The 14,668-nt window shown below is 43.7% G+C and overlaps 1 protein-coding gene across 1 annotated transcript; it reads right to left on the reverse strand.

Annotated features, from left to right (window-relative positions):
* LOC110989468 (signal recognition particle receptor subunit alpha homolog) lies at nt 1–14,371 on the reverse strand. The gene is made up of 5 exons (XM_087137502.1): nt 14,290–14,371; nt 2,799–3,012; nt 2,412–2,497; nt 1,901–2,073; nt 1–1,528 (listed from the first exon to the last, which is right to left on the reverse strand). Exons 2-4 carry the CDS (start codon nt 2,815–2,817, stop codon nt 2,008–2,010), a joined length of 171 nt encoding a protein of 56 aa, XP_086993628.1. The 5' UTR covers nt 2,818–3,012; nt 14,290–14,371; the 3' UTR covers nt 1–1,528; nt 1,901–2,007.
* Between the last annotated feature and the right edge of the window lie 297 nt (nt 14,372–14,668).

Genomic DNA, 14,668 nt, shown 5'->3' on the forward strand with positions numbered 1-14,668 from the left:
TATTTAAAAAGGAATATTCATTTCTTTGCTATGGAAAATGATTATTGTTAATTTTGTAAAATTTCCCATTGTCTCTGGTTTTGTGAGCCATCTCGATATTTTTCACGGCTGTTCAAAAATCAAAATCTCACGAGTTTTCCTGTGTGTTCCTGCAAAACCCTGACAAGGAGGTGGTGCATGATCCTGTTCTGGAAACAGTGTTCTTAAGTCGTGTTCCCGCCATTTGAATGCGAGAAAAGAAACACGCGTCAAGAACAGGCCGCTCAGACTCGACCTGAAAAATAAAAAAATTTGCAATTCAACTTAAACTATCTTAGCATTATTCAGAAGTCAATTAATACTGATCGAGTCAAATCAATCTCTATTCTGGTCATGACATATTAAATGTTTAGATATGAGAAACACTTGATATCAACAACATCATATTATCTCCACCACATTTTCAATACCCTCGTCATAGCACCCTCCAATGCTCCAGGGCAAACCAAACCTCAGTTTTTACATGTCAACCATTTAACAATGCCTTTGGCTTCCTTCTGAACAACCCTCACCCTTCAATGACTCACAAGGGAAAGAACAAATATGAGTGTGAAGAAAGTTACATCAAACTCACAAACTTTAGGAGGACAGAGAAAAGAAATTACCAGCAAGATAACAACTCAAATGTAACAATATCACCTTTGTCGACGCTCATCAAGTTGAGGATTTTCCAAAATTGCATGACGGAAAGAATAAACTGAACATCCAGAGAGAATTCAGAATGCAACGATCAAGTCTAATTTTTTTTAAAACACAGATTTATATTTCTTCTGATAAATTAGTGATTTGTAATATAAGTGAATGTTTTAAATGTAACACTGAAATTTCCCACTTTTCTCTGAACAGATCTCAGCATCCTATACTCAAGAGCCATCATGATCAAACAGTATTCCTTGAGTTGGTATTAAACAAACTCTTTTGTCTTTGTGTCTTCAATCTGAATACTGACTATGCCTGTGTTTTGGCTTTAATTTCAGAGAGAAATTGGCAAACGATAGTGTCTGAAGTCCACTCTTGATAGCTCAAATCTTCCAAGCATTTTATTTTTTATTTGTTGAAATTCCAAGCAAAAAATGCAGACAGACTGAACAAAGTGGGTCAGGTTTTGAAATTACAAAAACGATGGCCTTTTCCACTGCAGAAAGCAAAATTGTTAATTGTTATTGTTTGAAATGTCCAAAACGTTTGGCAGTTTTAGGTCAAGATTCAACAAAGTTTTAAATGAAACATAGTTCTGTGACAAATCATTAGTAAGTTGCCTGTCATTCTCCTGACAAATCAAAATTAACATATTACATTCTTGTTGTAATGGATGATCACAATTCCATTTCATTGCTATTGTAACAATGTTGAATCACCGTCGCTCCGCACATCTTAGTTTTTCAGTAGAGCCTTGACCACAGCCTTGACGTTCAGCTTATGTCTGACCGGTACCAACAAATACCGTGGGCTGACCAGTGGTGTAGGTCATTGAGATAGCGGCACCAACCTGCAGGGAGAAGCGAAGGGATGACCATCACAAAATATGTGACTCATTTCAGAAAAAGGTGATGTAAGTCGCACAATACCTTTCCATGCAATGGTCTGTTTACAGCTTAGAGGGTGCAATTTCTTATGGCGGGGGGGGGGGGCCTAGGCAAAACATCTTTGATCTCTAAAGTTTCAGGTTTCATGGACAACAAATTTGATCTCTAAAGTTTCGGGTTTCATGGACAACAAATTTGCAGCAAACACGTCATGAAATTTAAGAGATCTGCACTGTTGGTAGATGATCTCATAATTGGAGTCTGGTTCCCGACAGCATCAGTCAGGTACCCAGTCCCTCTGCTCTGTAACAATGTCGTAGCTCACAGCTACCTACCTTATTGTTGATGGTGTCAAATTTGGTGATCACAATGTCATCAATCGGTTGGGGCTGGTTCATGTCTGAGTCGTCAGCTGCGAGGCTGAACTTAGTCAATTGGTCCACTACTTCGTTACAACCAAGGCCTCTCCCACAAACAGAACGAGATCTGGCTGGTTGATCTTGATGAGCTGTTTGAGGAGAAGAAAGGTAAATATGAAAACTATTAACAAAGGATTCCTTTGCTACACTGAAATCACAGCTGGGCTTTACATTCTCTTTAATGTTGTAACTAAATAGATTGTTTATTGTAATGGCTTGCTTGTGCAGCCTTACTTTGTTACAAACCAATTCAAGGAGCCAAGGCTTGCCAGTGCAGCCTCTCTTTGGTTCATACCAATCCAAGGAGCCAAGGCAGTCTCTCTTTGGTACATACCAATTCAAAAGCCAAGATTTGCCAGTGCAGCCTCTCTTTAGTTGTATTAATGTAGCTTGATAGGAAACCTTGACAATATAGAGGATGGCTCACCTTGGATAGAGCTCTCACGAGTGGCTCATTGTCTTGCATCCACCCAGCTGTTTTAATCAACACAATGTCAAAGTGACAATCCCGAGCTGTGAGCAAACAAAAATTATTTACCCTGTTACACCATGACTCACTCTAATGGGTCTGTGCATGATCGATAGAGGGCAGTGTAGGCCTGCTCATTTGAATTTCCAAAGCCAATCTTAAAAGAGACTCAGTACAGGTATGTCATTCTCCATCAATAATTAGAAAAAATGAAAAAAGTAAGTAAGCTTTGTAAACTAATACACCGCCCAATAATATGACATCATCTGTAAACGCAGTCACATCGCTTCATGTTCAATCAAAAATGAAGTACCATATTTTTTCAGCCAATGAGAAATCGCGTACCATACTTAATGGCTTCCATGGCAATACCAGCTGCATCCTTTCCATAACCTTTCTCATACAGCTGGACCAGAGAGCGCCCTCCATGTTTCTCTGCTGGATGAAGCGCATTCAGGTGTCTAGTGTGGGTGCGCAGTTGTTCGACGGCACCAGCTTGAAATGTATCACAGGCCACAATCAGCACAGCGAAGCCATTCTCCACTAACCAGAAACATATCTGAGAAAAATGAATAATGCTTCTTAATATCAATTGCTCACAAAGTTCACTGAATATTTACCTCCATAAACTGTGACCTTCACCAATAAAAGCTTGATATCATTCATATTTTACGTTTTTCCAAGATGGCCACCTGTAGAGTTTTCAATTTTAAAATTGGTCAACTAGTTTTTACATCAAGTGATTTCCTGCTGGTTTTTGTCAATAAATCACATACAGTGGAACACCGCTGTAACGCACGCAATGGGGTCCAGGCTAAATGTTCGGTACAGCGGTCGTACGGTATAGTGAAATTAACTGCCAAAGTCACCGCACTATGTACATGTACCATTGGCTCAGCGTAGAGACGGGGACTAGTTAGCAAGACAAGGGTGGCGAGGGACACGGGGGTGTCTCGCCCAGCAATCGGTTCGGACAACTCTCGCTAGTACCATTGGCTAGTTCATACCCGTTTAGGTCTGGAGTGTAAACTAAAGACCTAAACAGGGGCTCATCACGAATTCGACGGGACCGTACTCTAGCAAGATCCACTGTCGCGTCAGCCCTTGACACTCATGCCTCATGCGCGCTCAATCTTAATGATGCTCTGCTGGCACGGGGCCACTAAAAAATTCATTGAGCCACTGCATTCTCCAAAATCAATGGCCCAACCGGCAGTGGTCATTTGAGGAACACTGCCACATTTTCTAAACTTTCCTCACATTTAATGACTCGTGTTTTCAATCACCGGCGCAGCACTTTCAAGTTCACGGTATAATTCCACAGCCTGAACAGTTGTGATTGCCTGCTTAATGTACGAGGCTTATGTGCTACATGTAAACACGTAGCTAGCGCGCAGCGCGACTGTTCATTGCACGGTCGACAGTCGTGCATACGGCTCATACTCTTGCAAATGACCTGAGTAGATGTTGGCTGGTATAATTTTCTAACAATGCCAGTTTACTTATATTCCTTCCCAGTTTATATATATTCCTTTGCATGGTGCTACCGCAAGCCTTTCCACCTATTGCTGTCTTTCTCATCATGAATAGCCTGAAATTTCATCCAATGCCAGTTTAACGTCCTCTCCCACGGACACCAATGAAACCTTTAGTGAGGTCGTGTCGTGTTGCACCTCAGGCCGATCAAGCAACATATATGTAACCTCAAATTAAATTTGTGAACACAAAAAATATGTACATTTTTATATATCCAACTAATCAAGTTCTGGGAAGTACACATAACTTGTACTTCCTGCGACATCATTTTTCTACATGCAGCCACGTAGAGTTCTGTGTGTGTGTACAGTGAATTGCACAATGCTATTTTAATGCATGGACTGGTTGCCGCATTGCCATCACACCTTTCTCGCAGTAGCACGGCGCAGCGGGAACCAGCGGAAACCTTGCATGAAGCAATATTGCGTGCGTGCGTGATAGCGAAATGCAAAGGGAACTTGTGAAAACCACAAAACTTTCTTTCCACATGTTGTGAACGTAAAGCAGTTGTTTTGTGAAGACAGGATCCTATCTTTCCTAGAAAAGACAGGATTGATTTTTCCTTTTTTGAGCTGTGAGAAAAGATGGATACACGTATGATGGCTCAAATTTGCCGGATGCAGCTGAAAAGTTGATAAGCACATTTTGCTTATGTAGAACCATGTAGGAAGGACACAAGTTTTTGTTTTTTTTCCAGCCCTAAAATGTGTCACGATTCATAAAATTCGACGAAACTTGGTGTTAGATGTCACAACAACCCCCCTTGACCACATACCAGAAAACATATGAATATTTCCAACTTTTGTGGGCAAAAGGAACATTGACCGGTGAAGTTACCACACCGAATTATGGAATTGCCAAAAGACTGTGAAACTGTATACAAAGTGGTGGAATAACAAAGCCGACAATGTAGCATCAGAGCGAGCGAGGATAGCAACGGCGTGTACATCATTGTCCAATCCAGCATCGTGCATGGACAGGGTTTGCCCGCAACATTTTTCTCACTTGCCAGCCGGACCAGCAGTGATGGCTTTTTACTAGTCCGCAAGCATTTTCACTGGTCCGCATCTTCCCCCAAATTTCAACATTCTTTTTTGGCACTAGTGTTTTCTGGTCCAACACCATGCATAACAGCGTGCACTCAGTGCTGACTGTTGTTTTATTGTCGATGAGTAATCATAAATGGCCATGGGAATTATGAATTTCCAGAATATTCATGAGTATAACTCTATACAAGCAAATTAAATATAAATCACAAATATGCCAGAAAATTGAAGTAAATGTTTCTGTGAGGTGACATAATTTGTGGGGAGTCGTTTTGCTGAAGTCCCTACAATGTTCTCATTCAGCTACAGGCCATGAAGTAGTGTATAAACAACCTGGCTGGGATTACATGTACATTGCAAGGATGCGAACATTGTGATTGGGGTGTTCAGTGTACATTTACACCGGTCACCACCACAGTAAGAAGACAGGTAATGGTACTTTTTATGAAGGATTCAGATAATGGGCCCGTAAAGCATTTAAAGGGTTAGCCCCACTGCAAAGTTAATGAGGAAGGCCCCCTAGATGGGCTCACTGCATTTTCACGGTGTTTTCACTTGACCTCAAGGTGTCGGCAAGGGGTCACAACCGGGATTATTTTCACGGTGTTTTCACCATGTGAATGCCATGAAGTTGCAGTGAAAAAACAATTTCACAGTGAAACTGCAAATTAACTGCAAATTCATGGTGCTGAAATTCATAGTGCTTGTGGCTGGACTTTCACGCGAAATTCTGTCTCTGTTCGGCCTCTGGGAGGATTGTGTTATCAAGTCAATGATGAAACTGAGGTCCGGATCTGCTCTTTGAAGTGCAGCAATGTCCTCCGTGGTGAAGCCGCCGACCCAAGATGTAGCCCTTCCGGCGTGGGGACCGACAGGGGAGCTCAAAGGGGCACGAGCGCTCGTGACCTCGTCATCTTGGTCGTCTTGCTGTCCAGTTGGATTAATTATTGTTCTGCAAGTAGCTGCCCGGCACTTAAACCGGCATTGGCAGCCGTGCTGAGGATGCAGGGCACGTTACAGCTCAACTCTTTGCCATGTGGATCAGAGGATTCAGTTGCAGGTTTAGTTTGGTTCGAAGGCCGTACAACCCGAATGATGGTGGGCATATTAACTTGCAAGGGAGTTTCTCCAGTTGAAGCCGTGTTTACAAAACGGCTGTCAAGAACTCTTTCCTTGCAGTCGCCGGTGAACATATTGCACTAGCGTCAAATACTTTCACCTAGGTTACGAACACAGCTGAGTAGGAGTGTTACCACTGTTGTCATCAGCATGAAGACTGTCACAAGGGACACGAGTGTGGCTGATTTGGGGGTGACGTCATTCGATGGTGACTCGTGTGGGGTACGAGTCAGGGTACTCATGATCAGCAGAAGTAGTGTACACTTTTCTGGCTGGTGGGAGATCACGTCGTCGACTTTATGAAAATCGGACCACAACTTACTTTTTGCGACACAACCACCACACAGCAGGTCAGTGAGGATGGATGTCCCGTCATAGAACGGGCAATCGTCGTGGTCACACGGCACCCTAGAGAGGGCATCTGCATTGCTGTGCTTCTTCCCCACAGGATATTCAATCTTAAAGTCAAACTGGGCTATGATCTCCAGCCATCGGGCCATTTGGTCCACTGAGTCCCTGAAGAACATTATCCACCTCAGAGCACTGTGATCAGTCCTGATCAGGAACTGTCTTCCAAGCAAATAGTGCCTGAAGTACTGAACAAAAGTCACAATAACGAGTAGTTCTCTTCTGGTAGTACAGTATCGCCGTTGTGTTTTTGTCAGGGATGGACTAGCATATGCTATCAGTCTTTCTTCTTCTCGTTCCGTCTGGTCACACCACTGATGTTGTGAGAGAGTTGCCCCGATGCCCGTATCAGAGGCATCGGTGTTGAAGGTCCATCGTTGTTGGGATAAGATATTATTTCATTACAGGTCAATGCGGCCTTTAAAGTGTCAAAAGCGTATGGGGCGAGCATCGCCGGTGTCAATAGCGTGTTGCACTACTGATGTTCTGCCCAAGTCCTCCGGGGACTTGGCAAAGCTGTTCTTGTGTTTGGATAACAGTTCGCGCAATGTCTTCTGCTGCTGGGGGGCAAATTCTCGCAGCTCTGGTCATACAGAGAATTAAGATCTTCTGACCACTGACTAAAAGATGCAGGAGAGTCAGGAGCGACAGAGACGTGTGAATGGACTGCGAGTGTAGGCTGGTGTGCATGGACTCTACACGCACCCATCATGCGGAAAGCGTAATCCTCCTCCATGGTTGTTCTCATGCTCAGCTATGAGTTCTACATGCATCTCATCAATCTCATGCAGGTATCCAAGTGCCATGCCCGCTTGGGGCTCAACGGTCTCGGGTGACGTGTTCATGAGTCTGACAGGTATGTCGATATCCTTGCGGCTGGGGTCAACAAGGGAACTGCTGACCACGAGACATTGCGTTCGACTTTCGCTTGGTGCCGGCTCTACAACTGCAAAGTTCATGCCAAGTTTTTGATCGTCAGTGACACCTTCCGCTATCCACTCACTGCATGCGGGAATGACGATGGTCTCTTTCAGTGCGATCTTCATGGCACATGGAGGAGTGCCCTTGATCGCCCACTTGAACCAGTTACCGGCAATTCGTATGAAGCATCGTGCTTCTAACACGCAGTCATAGAAATAGAGGAAATCATAGCCGAGAATTCCTTCGTCTCCAATGGGAGCAACATAAGCGTCCCACTGGAAAGGTTGCTGTTCAATGGCCAAGTCGATTGTGGCCATGCCTTGGATGGCAATATGTTCATTGTTCACAGTCTGCAGTTTCAAGGGCTCGCGAGGGGGCTGAAGATCAGGTCGCTTTTCGTCAGGAATTCTGTTGAAAAGTTCTGATGAAACTACAGTCACTGCTGCTCCTGTGTCGACTAAGAGTTCGGTCTCTGCACCGTTGATTTGCACCTGTAAAAATGCTGATATGCCACGGAATGGCTTTCGGGCCATTCTTATTATGTGTTCAGAGGGTGGGACCATTACAAGGCTGGACGGCACGGTCCCAGTTAGTTTTCCGACTTTGGCTAAATGGCGACAGCCTCCTTGGCTGCCAGCTCAGGGCACTAGTTAGCCAAGTGGCCTGGTTCACCACACTTGAAGCAAGTGGAGTCAGATTTGTGTAAGGTCACAATACTGGCCAACTTTCATGATGCAAAAAATGAACTTTAATTTATCAGATGATGTAACCATTTTCAAGCAATGTTTGCTTGAGATTATAGTTTTACATGTATTTGAGAGATAAATAAAGATAAATAATTCAGTGTAAATGCGAGTCTATAATTTTTATTCACGTTGAAGAGCAAATTTTAGTTCAAAATGGCGCCCAAAAATGGGACATTGCTTGAACAAAATTTAATGAACTCAACTACTTTACTTATAGCTCACGTATTTTATCACAATGGTCATATTTTTTGAGTTAAGCAATGAAGTTATATTTTGGCCCTTTACAAAAAAAAAAATAAATAAATACATGGTTTCTGTCGGTAGGTTTGGATCCAGCTTTTGGCCAGACCCATTTCTTTTGATCAACTTGACTATGCCATTAAATCGGTGGTCGAGTTTGTCAGAAAACTGCTTCATCTGCTTCTGCGTGACGAACTCCTGCTTTGCCGTCGTCTCAGTGGCTGAAGCCGCTTCCTCATGCTTTTCGGCAGGTTGAACAGCGTGAACGCAAAGGGGAGTTTTCCTGGTGGAGACATTTTCACGCAGACTGGTGTAATTTTCAACGGCTGTTCTGGCCTACTCCAGCATTTGGGGGTTTGCCATGCCGATCGCAGTGGTGGTTTGTTGGTCGGGGAGCCCCTTTAAGAGATGTCGTGGGGCAATACTCTCTCTCGCGTCAGCATCGGCTGTGGGGTATCCTCGCATGACAAGGTGGCAGATGTCCACCACATATTCAGTCAGACTGTCTTTTGGGGACAGTTTCTTGGCTTCAAGTAGAGTGAGCCATGCATTCTGGGTTCGCCTTTCTGCCAATCGGCTTTCCAACGCTGAAAGGAGTTTATCAAAGTCATTGACAATGGAGGAGTCGAGTTGTAAAAAAACGAACTCGGCAGCCTTGCCTTTGAGGCTGCTTGTGAGACAAAATTTCTTCTCCTCCATTGACCATTCACAGGCCTTTGCGAGGGCCATGAAAGGTCGAATGAAACCTTCCCATGCCCCAGTTCTATTGATTTCACCCTGCCTGGGTAAAGGGACTTCAAAGTTTTTATTGGATTTGTCCATTTTATTAACTGGTACTGAGGATTCAAGGGGCTCAGAGTCTTTCACAGGGGAAAGTGTGGCGGTGGATGTGAGACTGGGTTGCGCTGGGGAGTCACTCAGCAGATTCGGTGACTTCTCCGGCTGGGACTGGGGTGTAGAGGGCGCACTGACCTGCGCAGTGCCGTAACCCGTTGCTCGGCTTACGCAGCCCGCTTCTCTGCCTGGTCAAGTCGCTGCCTGCGAGTTCCCAGCTGGTCCGTGTGGTCGGCCAGGGTGACTGACTCAAGGGATAGGTCAAGGTCATCTCCCGCAGCGATTTTCTGTATTTCTTTGGCATGGTCACTAGTCGTGCAGGCCGAACGTACACTAAGTTCTATGGTAGTTCAGAGAGTTCACAAAGGAGTGGTTGCTATAGTAACTCGGGCATACAGAGTAACCACAGTCACATAGTGTTCGTGTACTGGTACATGTACACATGCATATGACTCACGTTTAAGCTACTTGGTGTTGCAACTTGCATGAACAAAGCTGAATTCGAGCAATAAGTGTGGTCGAGTAGTATTACATGTACTACAATATACTGACATAAGTTTACATCCCACCGCTGCCACCAGTGTTGCGTTCCCTAAATATCAAGTCAATGGTAGCATGGACTTTATTGGTGTCTACGGGATGTGATATTTGGAGTCAACAATTTATTAAAGGGTGGACGTGAAACAAGGGGTTTGGGTGACAGTCCAACTGTATGGTTGGTTTATTGCTCTCACTTCTCTTCATCAAAGTTCAATATGGATTTGAAGAAGGTGTAGCTTAACATAATACAATGCACAAAAGGCAAAGTTATAGAGAGGCGAAGTTGTATACGAGAGTAACTAAAATATGGTTTAGCAGGACCATTGGAAATGCAAGTCGGACGGAATGGGTACGGTACGTGTGTGTAGCATTGCACAGCTAGGCTACACTCATCGAGCCAGGCCGTGGTGGGAGCTGTCCCGGACTACCACGGTGACTAGCAAGGGCTGGATGGGGCCAGCACCGGTCTGTACCAACCGCACTGCCGCTCAGACCGCAACGTGATGAGCACAATGATAAAGTACCATGATATGTACCATTGGCTCAGCATAGAGACGGAGAGGACTGGGGCTAGTTAGCAAGACATGGGTGGCGAGGGACACGGGGGTGTCTCGCCCGGCAATCGGTTCGGACATAGCGGTGACGCGCCACTACAACTCTCGCTAGTACCCTGGGCTAGTTTATACCGCTCTCGCATCGGTCCAAGCTAAGCTAGCTGGCCATTCATATGGTTACATTTCTTCGCCATAAGAATGTTTACTATCGCACTTCTCTCGGAAAGGGTCCAACGGCTGCACTACGTTAGGTTCCGCTCTCGCAATAAGGGTTTGGTCCGCTGCACCTGACCGACGAGCTAGGAAAAGATCTGCTCTATTTATAGGATACTAGAGGCTTAGGAATTAATAAGATATGAGCGTTGCAGGAACAGCTGAAAATATCTCAAAGGGTCACATGACTTCCTGCTATAGTCGTGTGCAAGAATCTAAGTGTCGTGTGTAAAAAGACAACATACAGAATAAGAAGTCACGTGTGCAAAGTGTAGAGCCGGGTGCATGAAAGCACTTACCCGGTCATCTGTGCGGCGAATGATTGACAGTTACAAAGTCTGAGGTTTCTGAACATTAGCATTTCAGGGAACCTTACCACGCCCAACCACGAAGCCACATGGAGGGGAATTTCGACTTGCCAAAACTGAGCAGAGAAAACACAAGGATAAAGGAGTGAAGGAACACGCGATCACGCCAGAGTACAGCATGAATAACTTAATACAAAATTAGCGTCTCTGCTACATGTCCATATTAAATGCATAGCTGAGCTAAATAAGGGACCCTGAGAAATGCAAGAACCGGGACAAGTAAAACTAGGGGGTGCTGGAATTCCAAGATTTGCAGGGTGCACAACAATGTACGACATAGACCTCTTTAGACATTTTCTTCAGAGATAAACTTCTCCACTCTGACAGTCTACTGCCTGTCTACAGAGGGCACTCTATACGCCATCAGATCAGATTTCCATACATTATAGGCAGAGCTGTGGCATCTTTATATCAAAAGCCATTCTGGTCCCAGTACAAAGGCGTGTTTTAACACAAAACAATCAATCGTTGAACTCCGATGTGTCTCTTGTCATGCCACCTTAAGCTTGATGCACCAACATTTTCTGGGTAAACAATGCATGACTTTTAGACACAAAATGGCATCATACACAGGTCATAAGTGTAAATAGTGTTCTCGCCATGTATTGTGGGGTCAACAAATTAAAGCAAAGCAGAAGGGAACCAGTCTCTTTCATATCAAGCAGCACATGGTTTCCTTTTCTGCACTGTGAAGTTTGTCCGAGATGCCTCTTGAGCATGACACAGACATCCCTTTTTATGACACTATGCCGAAACACATGCACCGTTGTGGTGGGTGTGACTTTTGTTCCTGGTTTTTGGCGCAATTTTTCAATATCTGTGTGTCTTTGTGGTACATGAACATGTACGTGGATGACGGTTGTAACTTCTAGCTACACTCAAGTTTCTGGAGAAATCTGCTGCAAAAAACATTTATCTTACAAGCCAGATTTTTAGCATCATTGTCAGATTTAAGCATCACAGCCAAAAATATTAGCATCACAGCCCCCAAAACTAAAATGACCTGGCGAGAACACTGATAAAGGACATTATGTCACAATGGTCCTATGACAGACGCCACTGCACTTGCCAACAGAAGATGCTCTTTGTTTCAACAGAGGGCAACCCACTCACTTGTTTACCAGTCATATACATGTATGTCCTTTGACCTTGATTTTTTTCAAAATGTGTGAATTTTTCAACTGTTACGTAGCTTAAGATGTAACCAACATTTCCCCAAAGATTTAGAATGGGCACTCTGAAGGTTTTTGAGTTATGTTCATTTGAACCTCGGCAAACACTGAAACTGTATGGTAATTCCAGAAATTAGGCGTCCTGAGGTATGACATTTTCGTATCCCTGTTACATCTGACCTTTGTTCTTTGACATGGAGATATCACTGGAATTGATTTCAAACTATTACTATCTGTTTGGCAAGTAATTTGCATTAATTCATCACTCTTGGAAATTAAGAAATTTGTTCTGAACTTACAAAATCACATATTAGATGTAACAGGGAGACAAAAAAAAATGGACCCCTAATTTCTGGAATAATGAATTGTACAATGTACATGTACCTGTACACACATGTACATGTATACACGGTAGTGCTGTAGTAAAACCATGTGAGCCTAGCTTTGCAAAGTAAAATTCATGACATGACTTCTGAGGTAATCCCTCCCACCCCATCAATTGGAGGCTTTGAGACACTGGTCACAACCACATTTTAGTGTCGTATTGCAGTGTTTATGGTTGTAATGACTGAGCTACAATCCTATATGAGGCAGGGGTGAGTAGGAATCCTCCTACCCTGGATATTTTTTCCCTCCTCACAGTGCTTTTTTCAGGCACTGAGCCTTCAGTAATTTTTTAGTAACTTTTGTTCGTAATTTTTATACTAATATTTGAAAATGAAATGTACACATTCTCATGTGGCACCTGTTTTTCCGGGGCAGGCCAGCGAGAGACATATACTTTTCCACTGATGTGCTCAATGCACTTAGAATGACACAAATGAGGCCTTGAACTTCAAATGGCCAAAAAAACAAAGCCATTTGTCAGTTTGAGTTGAAACTTCACAGTGCTTATGATAACGAGCATTTCTACAAACATGGCAAGTTTAAAACAATGGAGCATGGGATAGCCGATCCCTGGGGAGGGGGCAGTAGAATCCCCCTCCTTCAGGAAGTCCAAAATAACTTGGCTCTTTTAGGGTCGCATGCTGTGTATACATGTATCGGCTAATCTTTCTGTTTTTTGTTAGTCCACGTAGCTACATAGGAGTGGTACCCCCCAGTTTACCCAGCAAAAACCTGCATTGTGTGCACCCCTGTATAAAGTGTTTGTTTAAGAGGCATGCAGCTCATCAATGACCAGGCATGCGGAGACCCACGAAGATTTTGCCTTGACCGGACGTAGGATTGGATGTTTGAGAGTACGCGAAAATTTGAATCTCTGTCAGCCAGTGACTGCCTTCGTTTGACATACTTGATTATTTTTCAAGATTCTCGTGTTGCTACTTCAACTGGTAAGCAATATCTCATTATCAGGAGGTTTTAAACTTTAAGCTTTCCCCCTTTCTAGGCCGCTTTAGGCCGATTCCACCCCAAGATGGAAGATGAGATGGAATCAGACACCTCATGGGATCAATTATCACAATCTAATCTTAGACTGCCTTATGACAATCTTCAAGAGAATGATGACAGATCACGATCAACCCTAGATAAATTAATGAGTCAAGCCCAAATGAAACACAGTCTCAACCAAAAAGCCATAAACGGCAGCACATAACATAAAGTGACGTCTACCGTGATTCAGATAGTGACCCTCCACAAAACTCCCAACCTAAACACCGTCTCATTCAGAACTCAAACATCAAGAGTCAACCTACACTGGTCATCATTAATTCCCCTGATATCAAACTTGCTAAGGTTAGCCCCATTAAAATTGCTAAAGCCTTGAACATCCTGGGTCGCAACTTCGTGAAAGCGTCACCAAAAACAATGAAGGGAGCAGAAGATGTCATATGTCAGCCCAGGCCAAAAAACTCAAAGTCATGTCCCAACTTGATCAATGGACTATAACTACCGAATTTGCAAAATCAGAAACCCAGAGTAAAGGTGTCATAACTGGAATCCCCACTGAACTAGATGACAAAGAAATTCTAGAAGATTGCAAAAAAAAAGGTATCCTAGAAGTCAAGCGTCTAATGCGCAGAAAAGATGGTAAATTGGAGACAAGTCTGTCTGTCTGCCTAACTTTTAACACTCCCACCCTCCCTGAAACCTTCCAACTAGGATATGAAAACTTCAGAGTCAAGCCTTTCATCCTACCCATCATCCGTTGCTTTAACTGCCAACGACTTGGTCATGTGGCAAATAACTGTCGTAGCGCTACTAGATGTGTTCGTTGTGGCGGCTCTCACTCATACGAACACTGCACACAGAAGGATGAAGTTAAATGCTGCAGATGTGGGGAGCAACATTTATCAGCATATGCAGGGTGCAATACCATGAAACAAGAAAGACACATCCACAACATCAAAGTTTCATACAATATATCATACGCAGACGCAGCAAAGGCTATCAAAACAGACATCTCAATAAACCCAAACACATCATCCACCAAATCTACTGCTGCAACACAACCAATGGCGACCCCTGAGGTAAAATCACAAGTCGTGACAACCCAAATAGAACAAAAACTATTAGG

This window comes from Acanthaster planci, linkage group LG05 (assembly GCF_054643075.1).
Source record: "Acanthaster planci isolate LZ-2023a linkage group LG05, COTS_SCS, whole genome shotgun sequence".
NCBI lineage: Eukaryota > Metazoa > Echinodermata > Asteroidea > Valvatida > Acanthasteridae > Acanthaster > Acanthaster planci.

Bases quoted from the DNA above. Each gene is read 5' to 3' on its own strand.
- LOC110989468 (XM_087137502.1), bottom strand. The intron at 2,074-2,411 runs GTGAGCCATCCT...CTCCTCAAACAG, and splicing joins TCGTGAGAGCTCTATCCAAG to CTCATCAAGATCAACCAGCC.